The sequence below is a fragment of the Geotrypetes seraphini genome, chromosome 9 (assembly GCF_902459505.1).
Source record: "Geotrypetes seraphini chromosome 9, aGeoSer1.1, whole genome shotgun sequence".
NCBI lineage: Eukaryota > Metazoa > Chordata > Amphibia > Gymnophiona > Dermophiidae > Geotrypetes > Geotrypetes seraphini.
The window spans coordinates 20616622-20640166 of record NC_047092.1 but is presented as its reverse complement, the minus strand read 5'-3'; the positions used below and the strand labels follow the sequence as shown (position 1 = coordinate 20640166).

The 23545-nt window shown below is 46.7% G+C and overlaps 1 protein-coding gene across 4 annotated transcripts in view; it reads left to right on the top strand.

The window, feature by feature from the left end:
* The window catches only part of FLNC (filamin C), a 234353-nt gene that overhangs the window by 35823 nt on the left and 174985 nt on the right, over positions 1–23545 (top strand). For all 4 annotated transcript variants that reach the window (XM_033958234.1, XM_033958233.1, XM_033958232.1 and 1 more), the window contains exon 2: positions 10483–10731. In XM_033958234.1, coding sequence (XP_033814125.1) covers positions 10483–10731 — 249 coding nt within the window. The remainder of the gene's footprint in view (positions 1–10482; positions 10732–23545) is intronic.

The following is a 23545-nucleotide window of genomic DNA, read 5'->3' as shown; positions in this document are numbered from 1 at the left end:
CCCTGACCTTCCTTCCCAACCAGAATCACAGACAATCATAATACAGTCTTCCAACACCATAATAAGCAAAACTGCTGCTATCCAGTGCCAGGGAATGGTCCAGAGTCAAAGAATGAAAGCAGATTGCAGGAATCTAGCATGTTGACCATTGGAAGCAAACAAAGGGCCCCAGGGCTGCCAGGGGCATGCACAGTGGCCCCCAAGAGCTACAGGGAGCCAGTAAGGAGCCCAGGGCCACAAAGAGCCAGCACAAGCATTCGTTTTGAATCTGTCCCCTTTCAACTTTTCTGAATGCCCTCTTGTTCTTTTATTATTCGAAAGCTTGAAGAATCTGTCCCTCTCTGCTCTCTCTATGCCCTTCATGATCTTGTAAGTCTCTATCATATCCCCTCTAAGTCTCCTCTTCTCCAGGGAAAAGAGACCCAGCTTTTCCAATCTCTCAGCTTATGAAAGGTTTTCCATCCCCTTTATCAGACGCGTCGCTCTTCTCTGAACCCTCTCGAGTAACGCCATGTCCTTCTTAAGGTACGGCGACCAATATTGGACGCAGTACTCCAGATGCAGACGCACCATCGCCCGATACAATGGCAGGATAACTTCTTTCGTTCTGGTTGTAATACCCTTCTTGATTATGCCTAGCATACTGTTTGCCTTCTTAGCGGCCGCTGTGCACTGTGCCGTCGGCTTCATTGTCATGTCCGTGGCTATTTCCAAAAATGTAAATTCCGCTGCTCTCTCTATAATCACTAATTCTTATTATATTTTCCTTTCTTTAAAACACTTGTAAACCGTGCTGAGCACTATTTCTATAGAGAAGATGCGGTATATGAGCTTACGGTTTAGTTTAGTTTGTGGAGCTGGGTTTGAGGGGGGATGGGGTGGCGGAACAGGCCGCGGCTGGGGGCAGAGCAGGGCAGACCCCGGGTGGCCACACATCCTCTTTTACCAGATGGAAAATCTGGTAACCCTAGTTGATGGACTTTGTTTTAAAGCTGCAACAAACAGTATAATTATTAGTATACTAGTCTTATAGCCCGTAACATTAACGGGTGCTAGAATATATGTGTGTGTGTCTGTCTTTAATTTTTTCTCTCTCTCCTTAGCCGCTTTCTGTATTTCTGTCTGTCATTTTTTTTTTTTTTTTCCTTGGCTGTCCACTACCACCCCTTGCCTGCTCCCCCTGTCCATTCTCCCTTCCTTTTACCTCCCGTGTCCTCCACCACCCCATCACTGCTCACCTTATCCAGCAGAAGCCCTTCTCCCTTTGTTTTACCTCCCCCTGTCCATCATCACCTCCTTCCTGTTCCCCCTGTCTTCATTTTTCTGCCCCCCTCCCTGTTCATCAGCACCTGTTCCCCTGTCCATCAACCCCTTTTCTGCCCCTCCATTTCCGTGTGTTGCAGCATTTCCCTCCCACCCCACTTCCCTGTGCAGTATTTTCCTCCCCCCATACCTTCCTGCTGAACTTCATGGCCTACTTATGTTAACGGCCTGCAACCGCCGACAGCCGCCGCGGCCAGCAGCCGCCGCGGCCAACATCCGACTCGGGCCGCCGTGGTCGACATCCGCCTGGGGGGGGAGGAAGAGAGAGAGTGAGCTTCGGGCGGCCAGCAGCCGCGGCGGCCGACATCCGCCTCGGGCCGCCAGAGAGAGAGAGAGCTTCGGGCGGCCAGAAGCCGCTGTGGTCGACATCTGCCTGGGGGGAGGAAGGAAGATAGAGAGAGAGCTTCGGGCGGCCAGCAGCCGCCACGGCCGACATCCGCCTCGGGCCGCCACGGTCGACATCCGCCTGGGGGGGGGGAGGAAGAGAGAGAGCGAGCTTCGGGTGGCCAGCAGCCGTCGCGGGCGACATCAACTTGTCTTGCCTTGTGAGGCCAGACCGTAAGCCGCGCATGCGCACTTCCTATGGGTCGCTACAGCTCACGGAAAACGGACGCACGCATAGGAAGTGCGCATGCGCGGCTTACCGTTTTATTATATTAGATGAACATAAGGACATAGGCCCATATACTTAAAAGTCACCGTGCGTTTAACGATCGAAACCCTATTGATGCCCAAAATAGCTAATCACAGTCGTTTTCCGTAGTTTGTAACAGCCTCCGATAATACTGTAGTATGTAAATGAATTTTAACAATCTCATCAATATTAAAATGAGCACTCCAACCGATGCCCTTTAACGATTCAAATGTAGTGACAGGTCAGGAGCGCCGGTAGCATTGAAATATGTGTCTTAGAAGTGTATACTGGCAGTTCTGGGACTTTTTATGGGATCGAACCATATAATATGCTTGTGTTAAAGGCATGTCTCATGCATGCCTTAAGGTTATAAATGCATATGACATGCGCCTACGATGCGCGCAACAATAAAGCATGCCTACGATTGAGGCTCATTATGATGTAGATTTTCCTGGCGACTGCGCACATTTGTGCCTCTATCCATGATCAGTTCCTCCTACGACCGATCAGGTGGGATTACAGCGGACCTCCGTGAAAATCATTTGCGTGCAAAATTGTTTCACCATTGATTGCCATTTTCAAATCGGATAACTTACCAGCACTACAGCAACCCATAGGATTTTAATGGCGATTTTAGAGCGTCCGAGTCATAGTCATAAGAACACAAGAATAGCCTTACTGGGTCAGACCAGTGGTCCATCGAGCTCAGTATTCCATTTTCTAAGAGGCCAATCCAAGTCACGAGTACCTGGCAAAAACCCAAATAGTAACGGCATTCCATGCTACCGATCCAGGGGAAGCAGTGGCTTCTTCCATGTCTATCTCAACAACAGTTTATGGACTTTTCTTCCAGGAACTTGTCCAAATCTCTTTTCAAACCTGCTATATTAACCGCTCGTACCACATCCTCTGACAACGTATTCCAGAGCTTAACTATTCTCTGAGTGAAAAAATATTTCCTCTTATTGGTTTTTAAAATATTACTCTGTAACTTCATTGAGAGTCCCCTAGTCTTTGTAAATCCTGATGCAGTAAAAAAAAAAAAAAAAAAAAATTGATCCACTTGTACCCGTTCTACACCACTCAGGATTTTGTAGACTTTGATCATATCTCCCCTCCACCGTCTCTTTTACAAGCTGAAGAGCCCTTAGCTTTCCTCATACAAGAGGAGTTCCATCCCCTTTATCATCTTGGCCACTCTTCTTTGAACCTTTTCCAGTGCCACTATATCAGAACTGAACGCAATACTCAAGGTGAGGTTGCACCATGGAGCAATACAGAGGCATTATAACATTCCTAGCCTTATTTGCCACTCCTTTTTTAATAATTCCTAGCATCTTGTGTTGCTTTTTTGGCTGTCTCCGCAGATTAGGCAGTAGCCACTGAATCTCCCTGAGTACAGTGGGAGATAGAAACATAGAAACATAGAAAGATGACGGCAGAAAAGGGCCACAGCCCATCAAGTCTGCCCACTCTACTGACCCACCTTGTTAAGTCTGAGTGCTAATGACCTAGTTCCTTAACTCGACCCCCGTAGGGATCCCACGTGGATGTCCCATTTATTCTTAAAGTCGAGCACGCTGGTGGCCTTGATCACGTGCACCGGAAGTTTGTTCCAGTGATCTACCACCCTTTCTGTGAAGAAATGCTTCCTGGTGTCACCACTAAATTTCCCTCCTCTGACCTGTGACGTACTTAAATGTCTCAATCATGTCACCCCTTTCCCTGCGCTCCTCTAGAGTATAGAGCTGCAATTTGCCCAGTCTTTCTTCGTATGAGAGACCCTTGAGTCCGGAGACCATCCTAACAGAACAACGTCTCCCCGTAAGGTGATAGTCTCAATGTCGTCAATTAATTCTTCGTCCTTGTCCTCCGATTGTCTTGGAGGTCTGTATACCACACCAAAGTACAGGCATTTTTCTCCGCCTCTGGCCAGGTTTACCCAGATGGATTCCCCAGTATACTTGACATCCGTGATCCTGATTGTCTTGATGTTCTCTTTGATGTAGAGTGCTACCCCTCCTCCTAACTTACTCTCTCTGTCTTGGTGAAGCATGTAGTAAGTATCCTGGTATAGTTATATCCCACCATGAGAGTCTGTGAACCATGTTTCGGATATTGCTACTACGTCTAGGTCTGCATTAACTATTTCTGTTTCCAGTTCTAGAAATTTATTCCCTAGGCTGTGTGCGTTAACATACATAGCTCTCCACTCTTTATGTTTACTAAGCTCCTGTAGAGAGCCCCCCATTTGAGTTAAAGTGTCTCCTAGCGATTCTTTTGCAGTAAGGGTACTTACCTCAGACTTAGAAGTGGAGTTTTGGTTCGCCACATCAGGATTGTTACTTACTGCTCCGGTGTAAAAGTGGGTATCCACCCCCGATTTACCTAGTTTAAAGCCCTTTGAAGTAGATAAAGACCTCCAGGCTCATCCATGTCTCTTTTCTTTGCAAGAGTAATCTCTGGTTTTATGCATTGTGCTGGAAGCTCAGGCATTTGTAGCCTCCAGAGTCCCAGACATTTTTAAGCCCTGTGTTCTGCAAAAAGCTGGACTCTCCAGCATATTTGGTTTCTATGCTCTACGTGTATCTAAATTACATATCAATACAACTGTATTGTTTGCTTTATGTTTTATAAAGGCATTTTTTTTTTGCACATTGAATTAAGAAAAAAATAAATTATTGCTGTATTTTGTTAATGTCTGTGGCTTTTTTGTAGCCTGGAAAACTTCAGATTTGTAGCAATAATTCCTGAAGCAGAATTTTGGAACCTAACTGTATCCCAAGATACTTAATAATAGTGAATTAATGGAGACACGTGCAAAAGAAAAGTTTGAATGTTTATAGGCTGACTTTTTTCATCTAAGCAACACGTTAAGAAGTCAAATAAGAAAACACCAAGGTCATCTGTTGGAAATGTGGATCCTGCTAATGGCTTTTTTTGTTCCCCAGAGCTGCAGTGAAAGCGGTTCCATATGCTCTTAAAATGTTGGCTGCTTCTGTATGCTCTCCCTTCCTGTGATTGGGGAGGCAGCTCTGGTCTTCACGTTTCAAAAACAGTCAACATTTTATAATCCTTAGGGCTGAGCTTCCAAAACCGTGGGTTGGGTCTCCAAATAGGATCACAAAACCCATTCGTGGGGGTCATGTCCCGGGTGGGTTCTTCGTAGATGCATCATTATTCTGTATCTCCAGGGAGTCAAAAAGTTTTATTTGGCTGCAATCATGGGGTTACAGCCAAAAAAAGATGGACAAGCACTTTCATAGGGGGAAATGTGGGAAGAAAATATGCATCCTAATTATTGGGACCAACATAATGGCAGTTGCCCTATACTACCGTGTTTCTCCGAAAATAAGACAAGGTCTTATATTAATTTGAGGTCCAAAAAACGCATTAGGGCTTATTTTTTGAGGATGTCTTTTTTTTTCCATGTATAACAATCATCTCTCCCTTCCTCTCCTCCACCCCAATTCTTCCTCTTTCCTTTCTCCCCTCCCCCATGTGCAGCATCTTCCCTCCCCTCTCACCCATCTCCTTGTGCAGCATCTTTCCATCCCTTCTCCCATACCCCTGTGCAGCAGAACTCCACCGATCCTTCCACTGTGTCATACCGTACCTTAGAGGCCTCCAAAAACAGCAGCGATATTCCCCGCAAGGGCCTTCTGTCTGCCGCATCATAGATGATGTCATCAATGATGTGGCAGAGGGAAAGCCCTGGCGGAGAAGGCCGCAAAGTAGCCTGTTCAGAGCGCTGCCGCTGCTTTAAGTGGCCTCGGAGTGGAGGTATGTCAGGTCTCACCGGGGTAGGGGTTACTGAATCGACGAGTCAGATTTTTTCGGCAGCACTAGGGGCAGGGATGGAATCAGGGAGTGTTGGGGACATTCAGCGGTGGGGGGAGGGCCTTCCGGGGTCGATCATAACTAGGGCTTATTTTTGGGGTAGGGCTTATATTTGGAGCATCATGCTAGGGCTTATTTTGGGGGTAGGTCTTATTTTCAGGGAAATATGGTATCATACAGAAGATGTGGGTTCACTTCCTTTTGTACTGGTTCATTTCCTAGGCCAGGCTTTTGCTCCCTGGGCTGGGTGAGAATGCTGGGAAGTGGGAGTTTCAACCATTGTACAACAGTGACACCTAGGGGCAAGACTCAGTGCCAAATGAGCTGGGTTTGGAAGGGTACTGTGGTTTGTGGCTGAGGACTGCTACTTTTCTGGAAGCTCCATGTTATATCTACATTGAAAACCCTATTCCACTAAGTGTGTATTTTAAGTCTGTATGTCATGTCCACACTGTAAATGCTGAAATCTAAACCCCCTTTATCTATGCTGTAAATGCTGTAAACTCTGTATATCTATACATGTTCCCTTCAATATTCGCGGGGGTTAGGGGTCGAGCCGGCCCGCGAATATTAAAAAAACGCAAATAACTTTTAGGGCCCCACCTCTCTCTTGCATCCTGGTCCTTCCCCAGACCTTACCTGGTGGTCTAGTGGCAACACGGGGCAGGATCGATCTTCCTACGCTCCTGCCCCGTGCAGAGCCATCATCAAAATGGCTGTCGTGAGTTCCCGCTGCAGACTCAAGAGTGACTGTTCCCGCTAAGCTGCGCTGGGGTGCGCTGGCGCACAAAATATTACCTCGCAGCGCACATGTTTCTCGTCACAGCGCACACAGTGTAGAGCACAGTTCTTCAACCGCCGGTCCGCAAACAAAATCTTGCCGGTCCGCGAAGGATTCGGTCCCCGCCGCAACGAAAGGCAGGCGTCAGCTGACTTGCAACTTCCTGTTGCAGTCGCTGTGCCGGGACTCCTGCCTTCGCCGGGACTCCTGCCTTCCACCGCGTTTGCCTCCTGCCTTGTCTCCGCACCTCCAGACCAGCAGCGGCAGCTGTGTATGCTTTTAACTTCGGCACAGAGCTGCCCCTAATCAATAGTTTAGCGCGGTTTCATAAGGCAGCCTCGGGGCCTTTGCTAGGCCGGCCCACATCGCATCATCGAAGCGGGCCGGCTATCAAAGGCCCCGAGGCTGCCTCATGAAACCGCGCTAAACTATTGATTAGGGGCAGCTCTGTGCCGAAGTTAAAAGCATACAGAGCTGCCGCTGCTGGTCTGAACTCTTGGGCCGCTGAAGGAGGGCAAAAAGCAGCTGTCCTGGAGGTTTCCCTTCCTCTCGCCTTTACAGGTTCCTTTTTTCCACCTTTTTTTTTTTTCCTTCAAACGGCAACGGGCCCCAGCATCGACATCAATCAAGTAAGTTCCACTGTCAATCAAGCGGTTCTGCTCGGCCAAAGCTTCCCCTGTGACATGAGCCACCCTCAGGGGAAAGAAAGTGACCCACAAAGGTGAGGGGAAGGGGGGCAGATGATGGAAGTTGGGGGGGGGGGAGAGAGAGAGAGAGAGAGAAGGGGCAGATGATGGAATGGAGGAGATGAGAGAGAGAGAGAAGGGGACAGATGATGGAAGTGAGAAGAAGGGAGAGAGAGCAGAAGGCAGATGGATGTCAGTTGAGAAGGGAGAGCAGATGCTGAATGGAAGTGGGGAAAGAACACATACTGGATGGAAGGAGGAGATAAATAAAGGGGGAAGAAAATAGTAAGATAATGGAGGGGTGAGGGAAAGGGGTGACAAGCTGTGTGTAGACACAGTGAAAAGAGGGAAACGGGACTAAATAGTAAGAAAGAATTTAATTTAGATGGAGGCAGAAAATAGAGAAGGAAGACCAGAGAAGAAAAGGGAAGAGAGAGCAGAGAATGATCAGATCTGAGTGGAGGAAATGAGAAGAGAGATATGCTAAAAACCACAGGGGGGAGGGAAGGATAGAGATGCCAGACCATGAGGGGAACAGAAGGAAGATGATGGATGCTAGACCAAATTGGGGGGGGGGGGGGTGGGGGGGGGGCAGGAGGAGAGATGGCAGGGAAAGACAGACAGTGAATGGAAGGGGCAGATGCTGGACTGAAGAGACAGAGAAGGTTATCATGCTGCTGTACCGGGCCATGGTACGCCCTCACCTGGAGTACTGCGTCCAGCACTGGTACTTTAAGAAGGACACGGTACTACTCGAAAGGATCCAGAGAAGAGCAACTAAAATGGTTAAGGGGCTGGAGGAGTTGCCGTACAGCGAAAGATTAGAGAAACTGGGCCTCTTCTCCCTTGAGCAGAGGAGATTGAGAGGGGACATGATAGAAACATTCAAGGTACTGAAGGGAATAGACTTAGTAGCTAAGGCAGGGAGAACGAGAGGGCACTCTCTAAAGTTGAAATGGGATAGATTCCATACAAACGTAAGGAAGTTCTGTGGTAGAAAGCAACATATTTATTTGGCTCATAACTTGCTGGCGCCCGATATTTTTAGCTCACAGTGAAAAAAGTTTGCTCACAACATCCGCCCGCTTAGAGGGAACACTGCTCAAGACTACAAGGGGAACTCTTGTAACCCATTCAGGGCTCTTTCGGGAGGACGGGCGAAATGAATAAATAAATAAACAGAGTTGGGAGATGGACAGACAGTCAAATTAGGGAAAATTCCTGAATAGTTATTAAGTCAGGCTTAAGGTGCTGGAACATAACATAAGCTGGTTCTGATTAACCTGGAAGTACAAAGAGAACAAGGAAACTGCTAAACCCTCTCCCTTTTTACACTTCACATCCTGTGACCTTGCTGGATTCTTGAATAGTTAAGCACGAAGAGTGTGAACTGAAATTTTATAGCGCCCATGTTATATGAGACTCCGTGCCTGGTCCCTCTCGGTACAGATGAAACTAAACGAATCTAAAACAAAACTACTCTGGCTCGGCCCAAAATTCGAACACCTGCCCACACTTTTCACACTACCCACAGGCGATACACTACAGCTCGAGTTCTCATGCAAGGTCCTTGGTATCACTATCGATTCCTCTCTCTCCCTCAATGACCACCTCAACTCCTTGGCAAAATCATGCTTTTTCAGCCTTCACATGCTGAGGAAAGCTAGATCCTACTTCAGCCAACAACACTTTGCCATCCTTGTCCAATCCATCATCCTCTCCAAACTAGATTACTGCAACGCCATCTACTTAAATCTATCAAAAAAAAAGTATTCTAAGACTCCAGCTAATCCAGAATACTGCAGCCAAACTGATCTTCTCAAAACGCAAGTCTGACCATGCCTCCCCACTCCTTACCAAACTTCACTGGCTCCCAATAATCTCCAGAATCCATTTCAAATGTTCCTGCCTGGCTTTCAAGATCATTCATGGAATCCTGCCTCCTCTTATCCCACTGTCTTTCAACTCCTCCAGTCCCGACTCCTCCAGAATTGCCCAAAGGCTTAAACTAGCCTTCCCCTCTCCACGCGGCATCCACTATTCAGGCAAACTGGGAAAATCCCTTCTCTTCAAAATCACAGGTCTTTGGAACGACCTCACCACCCCGCTGCGGAACCTGAGCTCCCTTCAGTTATTCCGCAAACAACTGAAAACCTGGCTTTTCAGCAAATTGTAGCTCTATCCTTCCCCCCTTTCTCTCCCCCCTTCTACACATAAGTTCATGTAATCCTTTTTCTTCTTCTCTACCCACTATTTTAAGTTCTTGTAAACCGTGTCGAGCTCCATTCTCTTGGAGATGATGCGGTATATAAACTTAAGGTTTAGATTAGATTAGATTAGATATTATTGGCACTTTAGAAGCTACCTAGACAACCTGAAAGCTTAGCGGGAAAAGGACTTTGTAGTAATAATAATAATAATACAGTGTTCCCCCGGTCGTTCGTGGTCGGCGGTTCGCGGTCCTGGTCATTTGCGGTATTTTCCGACCGCGAACCGCCAACAATGAGAGGTTAGCGGGAGAGGCAGGAGAGAGCAGCCGGAGCACCGCGAGTGCAGGAAATCACTCGCGGTACGCTCCGACCGCCGCTTCCTGCACTAAGTCGGGCCTTATCCAATCAGGAGCTGCTTTGACACGCAGCTCCTGATTGGATAAGGCCCGACTTAGTGCAGGAAGAGGCGGTCGGAGCACACCGCGAGTGATTTCCTGCAGTCGCGGCGCTCCGGCTGCTCTCCCGCTGCCCTCTTCAGTCTCCCTTGATTTTTTTCAAGATTCGCAGGGGTTCCTGAAACAGAACCCCCCTCAATATCGGGGGGAGTACTGTAATAGCAGTTTATATACCGCAGGACCGTGAAGTTCTATGCGGTTTACAATGATTAAAAATGCTACAATTGCTACAGATTGTTACAAAAACTGGTGTCTAACAGCTCCGGAGATCAGTTATCGTGGGAAAGATTGTGCGAATCCGCATCCGAAGTACTTCAGGAACAGATATGTTTTTAGGTGTCTCCTGAATTCCTCATAAGTATTAGCAAGCATAAGTCATTGTTCCAGGTCTTTACCCATAATGCTGCCTTGTACTCTTGTGCCAGTGTACTAAACCACCAAGACATAATCGTAGATGTGAAAGACTTTATATCCCTGTGCCAATCAACTGAATGTCCATTCCTAGAAGTGCCTGTAATAACCTTTTTACCTGCTTTTCTCTCCACCTCCGCAGACAGCAAAGCAATTGTAGATGGCAACTTGAAACTGATCCTGGGGCTGATCTGGACTCTTATCCTACACTACTCTATCTCCATGCCCATGTGGGAGGATGAGGACGATGAAGACGCCAAGAAGCAAACACCAAAGCAGAGACTGCTGGGATGGATCCAGAACAAGATCCCTCAGCTGCCCATCACCAACTTTCATCGGGACTGGCAAGATGGCAAAGCTCTGGGGGCCTTGGTGGACAACTGTGCCCCAGGTAAGGCTCTTTCTGGATCCTCGTGGCAGGGCGGGCGCTGGAAAAATGTGAAAGGAGTCTTTAGGGCAGCGTCTCACAAACGTTTCGAAGCCGCGGCACTCTAAACTGGGGGGGCCGTGGCTCAAGGGCATCCGGAAATGCGCGGACGTTAATGAGATGATGTCACACGCATGCATGACGTCATCATGTGGACGTCCAGATGGGGTCATGAGCCGCCAGTAGGGAGAGTGCTGGAAGAGAAGAGGAGGAGAGGCGTTGGGTAAGAGGAGAGGTTTCTGACTGCCTACAGGATGTGACTTTCACCGCGAGAGGCACATCCTGTAGGCCAGGGGTCTTAAAGTCCCTCCTTGAGGGCCACAATCCAGTCGGGTTTTCAGGATTTCCCCAATGAATATGCATGAGATCTATGTGCATACACTGCTTTCAATGCATATTCATTGGGGAAATCCTGAAAACCCGACTGGATTGCGGCCCTCACGGAGGGGCTTTGAGATCCCTGCTGTAGGCAGTCAGCCGGCACCAGCGCCTCTCCTCCTCGGCATCTCGTGGCAGACCCAGAATCTTGCTGCGGCACACAGTTTGCGATACGCTGCTTTGCAGGGCTGCCCAAGTCCGGTCCTCGAGATCTACTGGCAGGCCAGGCTTTCTGGATATCCACAATGAATATGAATGAGAGAGAGATTTGTATCCCAAGAAGGCAGTGCAGGCAAATCTCTCTCATGCATATTCATTGTGGATATCCAGAAAACCTGGCCTGCCAGTAGATCTCGAGGACTGGACTTAGGCAGCCCTGCTTTAGGGTATCAGGAAATCCTATTCATATATAATGGATAGTCTGGTTATTGGGCAGTAGTTGATAATATCATCCTGCAGGCATAAAACCATCAGCTATTTACAGTGCCATTATGCATCAGAGCCAGTCAGTGGAAGAGAACACCTTTCATTCCTCAAATCTCTCATCTCGGTCCTTGTGGATATTTTTGACCTCACATCCAGCCAAGGGGTTCATAGACAACGGCGCGAAAGACAAAGGCGCGCCCAGACAATTGAGCGCAGCGCGGAGGCGCGTGCCGCTCAAAATTACTGTTTTTAGGGCTCCGACGGGGGTTTTTGTTGGGGAAACCCCCCCACTTTACTTAATAGACATCGCGCCGGCGTTATTGGGGGTTTGGGGGGTTGTAACCCTCCACATTTTACTGTAAACTTAACTTTTTCCCTAAAAACAGGGAAAAAGTTAAGTTTTCAGTAAAATGTGGGGGGTTAGAACCCCCCACCCCCCCCACAACGCCCCCACAACGCAGCGCGATGTCTATTAAGTAAAGTGGGGGGGTTCCCCCCACGCCCCCCCCCGTCGGAGCCCTAAAAACAGTAATTTTGAGCTGCGCGCGCCTCCGCGCTGCGCTCAATTGTCTGGGCGCGCCTTTGTCCCGGCGCGCTTTTGACCTGACACCCAGCCAAGGAGTCTCATCCATTCCTCTCATCACTGGCGTCACACACTGCAATGGATCGCAATCTTTTCTCACTTTACCGGGTGCTCTAAAACCACTGCCCGTGCAACGGTGGCTAGCAGGGTAGGCGTGTTAGGGCAGATATTCTGTTTTATCACCACGGAGACATGGGATCTCAGGTAGGGGCTACCAGACGTCCGGATTTCCCCAAAAAACGTGCTCTTTATTGAGGACATGTCTGGGGGTTCGGACGGCTTTGTTCGGGTTTTGGAAAAACTTCCTCGAAATCAGGTCGGGCAGGAGGGCCTCCGCGCATGCATGAATGCCACGCGATGATGTCACACGCATGTGTGCGTGTGTGTGGCATCATCGTGTCGCATCTGCGGATGCCCTCCTGCCCGACGAGAGCAGGCAGCGAGAGGTGGGCTGGGGGGTGGCTAGGGCGGGATTGGGAGCAGGGATGGGTGGAATTGGATGAGCCTGGGGGGCCGGGTCTAGGGGTCCAGATTTTACTAAAACCAAAAAAATCTGGTAACTCTAATCTCAGGAGAGATCAGGACCTATTTCCATGTTTTTACAGGGACAGTACAAGGATATCCTATTAATATAGGTTAGTACATTAGTGGAGTATATGGTGGGAATTTGGGATCCCTGAAAAATGACATGCATTTGAATAATGTTCTTGGGCCAGTTGCTTGCTCTTCTGAGCTCTTTTGCTAGACAGTAAGATCATTACATTACATAAAGCTTTTTCCACATGTAGAGCCTGTATTACAAACCAGGGCTGTGGAGTCGGTAGATAAATGTTCCGACTCCGACTCCTCAGTTTTTTGTACTCCGACTCCGACTCCAGTACCCGAAATTTCCTCCGACTCCGACTCCACAGCACTGGTTAATTTTCAGATCGTTAAAATGGAATGTCAAGTTGAGAGAAATGAGCATTTTCGACACCACCTTCTTTTTGCTTTTAATCAAGGTTCTAAGGCCGCAGAAGCTGCTCGCAACATTTGTGCTGTGTATATAGTGGGTGCTATAGCTGAAAGAATCGCTCGTGATTGGTATGCCAAGTTCAAAAATGGAGTCGGTAGATAAATGTTCAGACTCCGACTCCAGGTACCCGAAATTTCCTCCGACTCCGACTCCTCGACTCCGACTCCACAGCTCTGTTACAAACAACAACAACAAAAAATCCAACAAGGTCTGCAGTACAGTGAGAGCAAGCAAAAAACAAAAGAAAAACTGCAGACTAATATGTACAAGATGCAGTTACTGATATCACCTTATTACAAACCAAGGGACCCAACACGATCCGTGTTTCGGCGAACACACCTTCTTCAGGGGTCCATGGTTGATAAGGTTTAGAATTAACCGCAATAAAAATGGTATAAAGCAAATGGGAGGGGGGTCAGGAAGGTACATACCGCCCCCGCGCTCTTACTATGCTACTGGCAGGGACATAACAGCGCCATGGTCTGTACTTAACTGTGTATGATAAGTGCAAGAGCAATTAAGAATTTTTATGTCTAGATGATGAAGTCAGGGGCATGCATTCTAGTTTATTCTTTAGCTCATCACTAGCCTCCTATATTTGAATATACCGATCAATAAAACATTTCCGCAAAATTATAAATTATTCATACGGAGACTCCATTAAATAAAAATATCTAAAGTGCCTACATACTGTAAATATTTGACACAGTGAGGGCCCTAAAGGCAAAAATTACCCATCAAATGAAAAAAAAAAAAAAAATTATTCGGCAAAGCCGAAGACGTAAGTTTGATAAAAAAACAACAGAAGAGAAACCCAACAGTTCCACAGTGAATGGAGAAACCAATATAACCGTGGACAAGATGCTCCTGATGCAGGCTTTTATTCAATCAATTAAGAGATGCCATAAAAACCCAAATCCACATAGGTATAAAATAAGGAGCCAACGCAGTCCATGTTTCGACAAACGCGTCTTCTTCAGGGGTCCAAATCGGTAGTCTAGAATCAAAGAAAGCAAGTGTGGATATTATCATTACTCTGAAACTTTGCTGCAGGAGCTGCATTGTGTGAAACCAAAGAAGTGGAAGGAATCTGATGGATGATTGATTACACCAGTAACTTGACTGAACACTTTGGCCAGTTTTTTGCAACAACATTGGCTGCGCTGTTTAAAATATATCCAGCACTGCCAGCTGGATAGGTGGTAGTGCTGAATATACATATAAGCAGGGTTACCAGACGTCCGGATTTCACCGGACATAGAAACATAGAAATAGACGGCAGATAAGGGCCACGGCCCATCTAGTCTGCCTACCCCAATGAACTTCCCCTACCTTTCTCTGTGAATAGATCCCACGTGTCTATCCCATTTGGCCTTAAAATCAGGCACGCTACTTTCCTCAATAACCTGAAGTGGAAGACTATTCCAGCGAAAAAAGCAGGGCATAGAAAGAGTAGACAGGGACAGGTTTTTCAAATTACGGGGAACCACAAGTACGAGGGGGCACTCAGAGAAATTGAAAGGGGAAAGGTTTAGAACAAACGCCAGGAAGTTCTTTTTCACTCAGAGGGTGGTGGATACATGGAACGCGCTACTGGAGGATGTGATAAGCAGGAGCACGCTACAGGGCTTCAAAGAGGGTCTGGACAGGTACCTGGAGGACAAAGGGATTGAGGGGTAAAGATAGGAGTAGAGGTAGGTAATAGGGATAGGATTAGAGGATTAGAGGCAGTTACAAAATTAGTCAGGGACACTGTTCAGGCAATTAAGCCTGATGGGCCGCCGCGGGAGCGGACCGCTGGGCAGGATGGACCTCTGGTTTGCCTCAGTGGAGGCAACTTCTTATGTTCTTATGATCAACCACCCTTTCAGTGAAAAAGAATTTCCTGGTGTCCCCGTGCAGTTTCCCGCCCCTGATTTTCCACGGATGCCCCCTTGTTGCCGCGGGAACCTTGAAAAAGAAGATATCTTCTTCCACCTCGATGCGGCCCATGAGATACTTGAACGTCTCGATCATGTCTCCCCTCTCTCTGCGTTCCTCGAGTGAGTACAGCTGCAACTTATCCAGCCGTTCCTCGTACGGGAAATCCTTGAGTCCCGAGACCATCCGGGTGGCCATTCTCTGGACCGACTCCAGTCTCAGCACATCCTTACGGTAATGCGGCCTCCAGAATTGCACACAGTATTCCAGGTGGCCACCCGGATGGTCTCGGGACTCCTTTTGAGGGGGTCCGAATGGCTTTTCAAAACCTGGCACTTTGTCCAGGTTTTGAAAAGCTTCCGCTAAATCGCGTCGGGAAGGAGGAAATCCGCACATGTGCGGCTTTCCTCCTGCCCTACAAGAGCAGGCTGCAGGGGGCGAGGCTGGTGTGGGGCTAAGGCGGGATTGTGGCGGGGACAGGGTTTAATGGGCGGGGCTAGGGAATCCCTATATATAAGCGGGTGCCCATCACATTTCTGTAACTCTTTATTCTTTAATAATAAAAGCATGAAAAAAAAAATCTTTCCACATGAAAACCAAAGCAAACTAAATAGTGGCAGAAGATCATTTTATTCTCACAAAAAAAAAAAAAAAATAGACCCGACACAGGCTGTGTTTCGACCAGAAGGCCTGCCTGAGTGGTGGGGGGTCCAACAATATAGGCCCCCTTTCATAAAGCAGCAAATGCGCCGATGCCCGTTCAATTCCTGTGGGGATCGGAGCATGTACCGCGCCGGCTTTTGTAAAAGAGGGGGGTAATTAGACAGCAGTTCCACAGAGAGGCAGCATTTCCTCTCAATGCTGCATAACGATATCAAAATAGGAAAGGTCCCGCGTTCGTCCAAGGGGATTCACAAAGAGGAGAAGAAGGGGAGAAAGGTGACCTTAGGAAAGGCCAGTCATACGAGCCAGGTTTTTATGGCTGAGTTGAAATGAGGGAGGGAAGGTTCCCTAGGGAATTCCAGAAAGCAGGTTGCAGGGAAAAATAAAGTCAAGTCAGCTATGCATATAGCAGTACTATTCGGCTACGTGGCATGCGCTGTACAATATGGTTGCAGGACCAGGAAGTGACATAAGAGAGAGCCGAGGCTGGCACGGGCAGCAGGTTGGAGATGGCGCTCATGCAGGTGAAGTTGAAAAGGTAGAGGGAAGGGAAGGTGCGCGTGCAGCGGAGGAGGGCAAAGAAGGGGGGAGGGGCGGAGAGAGGGTGTGTGTGTGTGGGGGGGGGGTGCCTCCTACCCTCACTGTGCCACTGCTCCTATTCATTGTAAAAGTAATGAAAGAACATTCGAAGTCCGACCATGCCAAAAAGCTAAGGTGGTTTGAATGCTTAGCTTTTCAGGGTGTCCTAACAGTGGATTCCAAGGGCCTCAAAATGAAAGGTATTATGGAAAAGAATGCCTAGTGCTGGCCTGGCTTATGCTTTCTCCAGCCTAGGAACATGAGTGCACTTAACAGGGGAGATTGACTGACATTGCGTGCTTGCAGATGCCAAGACACTATCCAGACCCCTCATCTTCCATCCCACTGTTTTGGTTTAACACCCCCCCCCCCACATGCTCCGCTAAAACTTGCTTAGAGAAGACAAACATAAAATCGATCAGCTGTCAGGAAAATAAAAACACAGCAGTGAAGATTTAGATGGGTACTGAAGGCAAAAATCTTCTGTCCAAATGACATAAGAACATAAAAATAGCCCCACTGGGTCAGACCAATGGTCCATCAAGGCCAGCAGCCCGTTCTCCCGGCAGCCGATCCAGGTCATTAGCACCTGGACCAAATCCAAAGAGTAGCAACGTTCCATGTGGAATCCCCATAGAGTAGCAAGATTCTAGAATCCCAAAGAGTAGCGACATTCCATGCAGAATCCGCAAAGAGTAGCAAGATTCTAGAATCCCAAAGAGTAGCGCCATTCCATTATCTCAGAAGAAGCAAGATTCCGGAACCCGAAAGAGTAGCAACATTCCATGCAGAATCCCCAAAGAATAGCAAGATTCTAGAATCCCAAAGAGTAGCGACATTCCATTATTTCAGAGGAAGCAAGATTCCAGAACCCCAAAGAGTAGCAACATTCCATGCAGAATCCCCAAAGAGTAGCAAGATTCTAGAATCCCAAAGAGTAGCGACATTCCATTATCTCAGAGGAAGCAAGATTCCAGAACCCCAAAGAGTAGCAACATTCCATGCAGAATCCCCAAAGAGTAGCAAGATTCTAGAATCCCAAAGAGTAGCGACATTCCATTATCTCAGAGGAAGCAAGATTCCGGAACCCGAAAGAGTAGCAACATTCCATGCAGAATCCCCAAAGAATAGCAAGATTCTAGAATCCCAAAGAGTAGCGACATTCCATTATCTCAGAGGAAGCAAGATTCCAGAACCCCAAAGAGTAGCAACATTCCATGCAGAATCCCCAAAGAGTAGCAAGATTCTAGAATCCCAAAGAGTAGCGACATTCCATTATCTCAGAGGAAGCAAGATTCCAGAACCCCAAAGAGTAGCAACATTCCATGCAGAATCCCCAAAGAGTAGCAAGATTCTAGAATCCCAAAGAGTAGCGACATTCCATTATCTCAGAGGAAGCAAGATTCCAGAACCCCAAAGAGTAGCAACATTCCATGCAGAATCCCCAAAGAGTAGCAAGATTCTAGAATCCCAAAGAGTAGCGACATTCCATTATCTCAGAGGAAGCAAGATTCCAGAACCCCAAAGAGTAGCAACATTCCATGCAGAATCCCCAAAGAGTAGCAAGATTCTAGAATCCTAAAGAGTAGCGACATTACATTATCTCAGAGGAAGCAAGATTCTGGAACCTGAAAGAGTAGCTACATTCCATGCAGAATCCCCAAAGAGTAGCAAGATTCTAGAATCCCAAAGAGTAGCGACATTCCATTATCTCAGAGGAAGCAAGATTCCGGAACCCGAAAGAGTAGCAACATTCCATGCAGAATCCCCAAAGAATAGCAAGATTCTAGAATCCCAAAGAGTAGCGACATTCCATTATCTCAGAGGAAGCAAGATTCCAGAACCCCAAAGAGTAGCAACATTCCATGCAAAATCCCCAAAGAGTAGCAAGATTCTAGAATCCCAAAGAATAGCAACATTACATTATCTCAGAGGAAGCAAGATTCCGGAACCTGAAAGAGTAGCAACATTCCACGCAGAATCCCCAAAGAGTAGCAAGATTCTAGAATCCTAGTAGCCCCTGTATCGCTCCATGGTGCAACCTCATCTGGAGATTTGCGTTCAATTCTGGTCTCCTTATCTCAAGAAAGATATAGTGGCGCTAGAAAAGGTTCAAAGAAGAGCAACCAAGATGGTAAAGGGGATGGAACTCCTCTCGTATGAGGAAAGACTTAAACAGTTAGGGCTCTTCAGCTTGGAAAAGAGACGGCTGAGGAGAGATATGATTGAAGTCTACAAAGTCCTGAGTGGAGTAGAACTGGTATAAGTGGATCAATTTTTCACTCCGTCAAAAATTACAAAGACTAGAGGGACACTCGATGAGGTTACAGGGATATATTTTAAAACCAATAGGAGGACTTTTTTTGTCACTCAGAGAATAAATTAAGCTCTGGAATGCATTGCCAGAAGTTGTAGTAAGAGTGGATAGCGTAGCTGGTTTTAAGAAAGGTTTGGACAAGTTTCTGGAGGAAAAGTCCATAGTCTGTTATTGAGAAAGACACTACTGCTTGCCCTGTATTGGTAGCATGAAATATTGCTATACCTTGGGTTTTGGCCAGGTACTAGTTACCTGGATTGGCCACCGTGAGAATGGGCTACTGGGCTTGATGGACCATTGGTCTGACCCAGTAAGTCTATTCTTATGTTCTTATTCTAGAATCCCAAAGAGATTCAACATTCCATGTTACCGAACCAGCGCAAGCAGTGGCTTCCCCTATCTCTTTCTCCATAATAGACTATCCCATTCTATTAAACTGCGCTAGCAGTTTGTAGCGCAGAGGGCCGCGCTGAATGGCCCGCGCTGCTCCTGATGCTCATAGGAGCTCTATGAGTGTCGGGAGCAGCGTGGGCCATTCAGTGTGGCTCAGCGCGCTAAATACTGCTAGCGCAGTTTAATAGAAGAGGCCCTATATGGACTTTTCCTCCACCATTTTGTGCATTATTTATTTGTTCAATTTTCTATACCGTTCTCCCCAGGGCGCTCAGAATGGTTAAATTTCAAGTTGTATTAAAATTTGATATAATCGCCTATCAATGAATTTATAGGCGAATTACAAATATATTTAAAATACAGGTAAAAAGAATACAAATACAGTATAATAATAATAATAATAATAATAATAACTTTATTTTTCTATACCGCCATAGTCAGGCGACTTCTAGGCGGTTTACATTGTAAGAAGGCTGGACATTCAGCGAATAACAAGTACAGTACAGTACTAATACAATACAATAAATCCACATATAATACAGTAGAGTGAGTCCAAATTCAATACCATACAATAAGTTTAAATACAGTACCGAATAAAGAGTCTAGATGCAGTACAATAGTCTAAATGGTAAACTTACATATTAATTGGAAAACTAATGGTAATGAGTGTCTGAAAGATTTAGCACATCCGTGCGAGGGGTCTTAGTGGGGAGGAGACCGTTTTAGCCAATGAATTTAGCGAATAGGGTGGTTTTGATCGATTTGCGGAAAGTATTATAAGTCGTGTTTGGTTCATTTATGTGGTTTTTCAGCCAGGTTTGCTGTCTGTTCGCTTGGAACTGAAAGGTTCTGTCCAAGAAGGATTTGTATCTGCAGCCTGTAATCTTTGGGTATGCAAAGATGTTTTTGTTTCTGGTCGTTCTTGTGGGGTTGTGTAGGGTGAAGTGAGTTTGTAGGTATGAAGGTGCTAGTCCCCAGGCTTGTTTGAAACAGGTGCAAGCGAATTTGAATAGAATTCGCGCTTCTATTGGAAGCCAGTGCAGCTTTTTATAGTAGGGGCTGATGTGGTCGTTTTTTCTTAGTCCGAAAATTAGGCGAACGGCGGTGTTTTGTATTAATCTCAGTTTTATTATTGTTTTTTGTGGGATGCCTAGGTAGTATATCAATTACAAAACAAGTACATGAAATGACATTCCTGGAGGGAAAACGCCCCCCCCCAAAAAAAAAAAAACCACGAAGGGAAGAACTACAATGGACTCCCATTGATAATTTTGTGAACGATCAGAACTTATAGGGATCCTTTTACTAAGGTGCGCTAGAGTTTTTACCCACGCAGGAAATTAGCACGCGCTACACCGCGCTCTACACTTCTAGAACTAACGCCTGCTCGATGCTGGCGTTAAGGTCTAGCACTCGCGGCAATGTAGCGTGCACTATGCCACGCGTTAAAGCCCTAACGCGGCTTAGAAAAAGGAGCTCATAATTTATCAACATACAGTATTTGATTTGTATGACCAATCTGACTATGATTTTCTCGGAGTTGACATTCCTGATTGTTATGTTGCTGGTTTATTTACATGTTCATAAACCTAAAAAAAAAAGATTGAACTTAAAAAAAAAAAAAGAAAACCATATAAGGTTAACACAACTGGGTGGAGGAAACGAAGAAAGTTGAAGAGAGAGAGAAAAAAAGAAGATGATTTCAAGATAGAAAAAAAGGAAACAGGAAATAATAAAAATGGATTCAGCTACTCAAGCATGTTCCCTGCCTAGTAACTGGTGAGTAGGGAAAAAAGAAAGGATGCTAGTTGGACGCGTTCCTCTGGGATCTGAGCTCTTGGCCTCCAACAGGGACCCTTTAATTTCTTCCAAACAGATCATCAAATGAAAACAAATCTTTTGGACAACTGGAACTTCTTCACCCTCCGATAACGCTCACGCTGTACTTCTAAATGCACAGCGGCTTCAGTCGAGGCCTAGGAGGATCTTCACCAGCCAGGTTTTTCTGATCAGAGTCGCAGCCGATGCTCCATCTAAGAAGTGGCGTCGGTGGCTTAGCCAGAGTGAGAGGCGCTCCTCCCCCCACCCTCGTCTCCGCCCCCCCGCACCTCTGGTTTGTTCAACGCTGCGAGCAACGAGAACCTCAACGTGTTCCTCGTCATCCCGTCGGCCCTCCCTCTGACGTCGTTTCCTATGCGCGGCACCCGGGAGGGACGTCAGCGGGAGAGACGACGCGGTCGTGAGGAGCGCGTCAAACTTGTTGCTTGTGGTGGTGAACAACTAGAGGTATGGGGAAGGGAAGAGGGGCGTGCGCGTGGAGAGGGGGGGCCTGGGAGGAGGAGGAGCAGAGAGGAGAAATGGTGCCGACGCCCGGGGCAGACCGCTCCCCTAATCCCCCTTACTATGCCACTGAGTGGCCTGGTGCATGTCAATATTTTTTTTTTGGGGGGGGGGGTGAGCAACATGTTCTAAAATCCAAGTTTTTGATCCCAGTAGTAGCAATGCAATCCTGTATATAGAACAAAAAAAAAAAAAAATCACACGCGTGATGATTGATATAGTTTAGTTAACAGCGGGATCTGGATACTCCCGGTTGACGCTCTTAACGACTCCCACCCCTAAACCCAATGCTCCTCCAACATTCAACACACACTCGGATATGGAAAAATAGCCACAGCTCTATTTATTGATCAACAATAATAAACCATATAACTTAACATAACATTGCATATATTAGCATCAATTAACAAATTAATCATTACATTACATTAGTGATTTCTATTCCGCCTTTACCGTGCAGTTCAAGGCGGATTACCTAAGAATTGTTAAGATAATAAGAAGTACTTAAGGAATAGTTTGAACATTTTCTAATTTGCTAAGAAGTAGATAGTATTGTAGGAGGAGTTTGGAATATGTCTGGTTGCGTTAAATTGGTTTTATGTATTTTTTGAAGAGTAGAGTTTTTGTTTCTTTTTTGAAGGTTTTGTAGTCTGTGGTCGAAATCAGCAGATTGGTGAGTTGTCGGTCCAGTTTCGCTGCTCTGGTGGCCAGTAGGTTGTCATACAGTTTTCTTTGTTTGACGTTTTTGGTTGGCAGATGTGTGAATATTGTGTGGGTTCTCCTGTATCTAGTTGAGGTGGATTGAATTAGTCGATTGTTCCAGTAGGCTGGGCTGTCTCCATTTATACCTTTAAATAGTAGGTAATGGAATTTGAAGTGTTCTCTGGCTTGTATTGGGAGCCAGTGTGAGTCGTGGTATGCCTCTGTAACAACATCACCAAGCTCCTCCCAGGGGTACATTGCAAGATATTGCCCTCGACCCCGCCACATACAGCAAGAGTCTGAGGGGTGGCATGACCACATGCCCCTTTAACTGGGTCACCTAACCCCAAGGCATGGTTCCCAGCCAGCCCACTGTTCATCGCCGGATGAGCCCCAACACCCAGTAGCTTGGGAGACCCCCTCCCTCCCCGAGCTACCATCTCCACCATACAGCAAGGGTGGGCGGTTGGGAAAAAAGTCACCCTGGATGACCCTGGAAGGAGCCAAGTCCTCCAAGGTCCCAGCTTTAAAACCTTGCCCCCGCACTGTCACTCCCCGCCTTCCTCCAATCTGCTAACCTCACTGCCGCGAGAAAAATTCTCTACCCAATCCCCTTACCTTAACACTCCCCCCCCCTCCTATTGCCTGTTTGTCTCCACAGGTGACACACGGGCCTTCCTGCCCCATGTTACCCTAAGCCCGTCGAGACAAGCTCTTGGGCTACATTTTAATTTTGTTTAAAAGTCGAGTCAGGTCCGTATATTTGTGAGTGGAACATTTGGGGACTAATAAGTCCTTTAATGATGTATGGAGTCCATTAACTAATTTTATTGCATTATAATTAGGGTGATGTTTCTTTCTTTGTTTTTTCATTAGAGTCCTTGTACATCCAGGGAGGGTGGAGGGTGTGTGTGTGTGTGTGGGGGGGAGGGGGGAACGTATTTTGAGGAGTTAAATTATTTCATTATAATATTGAAATCATATCATATGTATTATTGCTTTAATAATTAAGATAAGAAGGGGAGAAAATGATTGTTTAATGTAATAATTGTATAGTTAATAGTGTGTTTTCATGCAGTTTGTATGATTTACCATTTATATTGCACTATCAAAGTTTAAAAATCAATAAAGATTAAAAAATAAAAAGTATGAACAATCGCTCACGTGCTCCGCTTACAGGAAGCATAGCTCATAACCCTGTTGTTCGGGTATGGAACATTACATTAGGGCAGTATCTTGCAAACTTTTTCAAGCCCTGGCACACTAAACTCAGAGCCGTGCCAACAGGGCCTCTGGGCATGTGCAGACGTCGATGCGATGATGTCACATGCATGTGTGATGTCATCACATCAACATCCATGCACATGTGGAGGCCCTCCAGACCTTGCTAACCTTGCAATTACTACACCGGGGGAGGGGAGGTGTGGAGATGAGGAAAGGCGCCGGCTGACTACTTACAGGA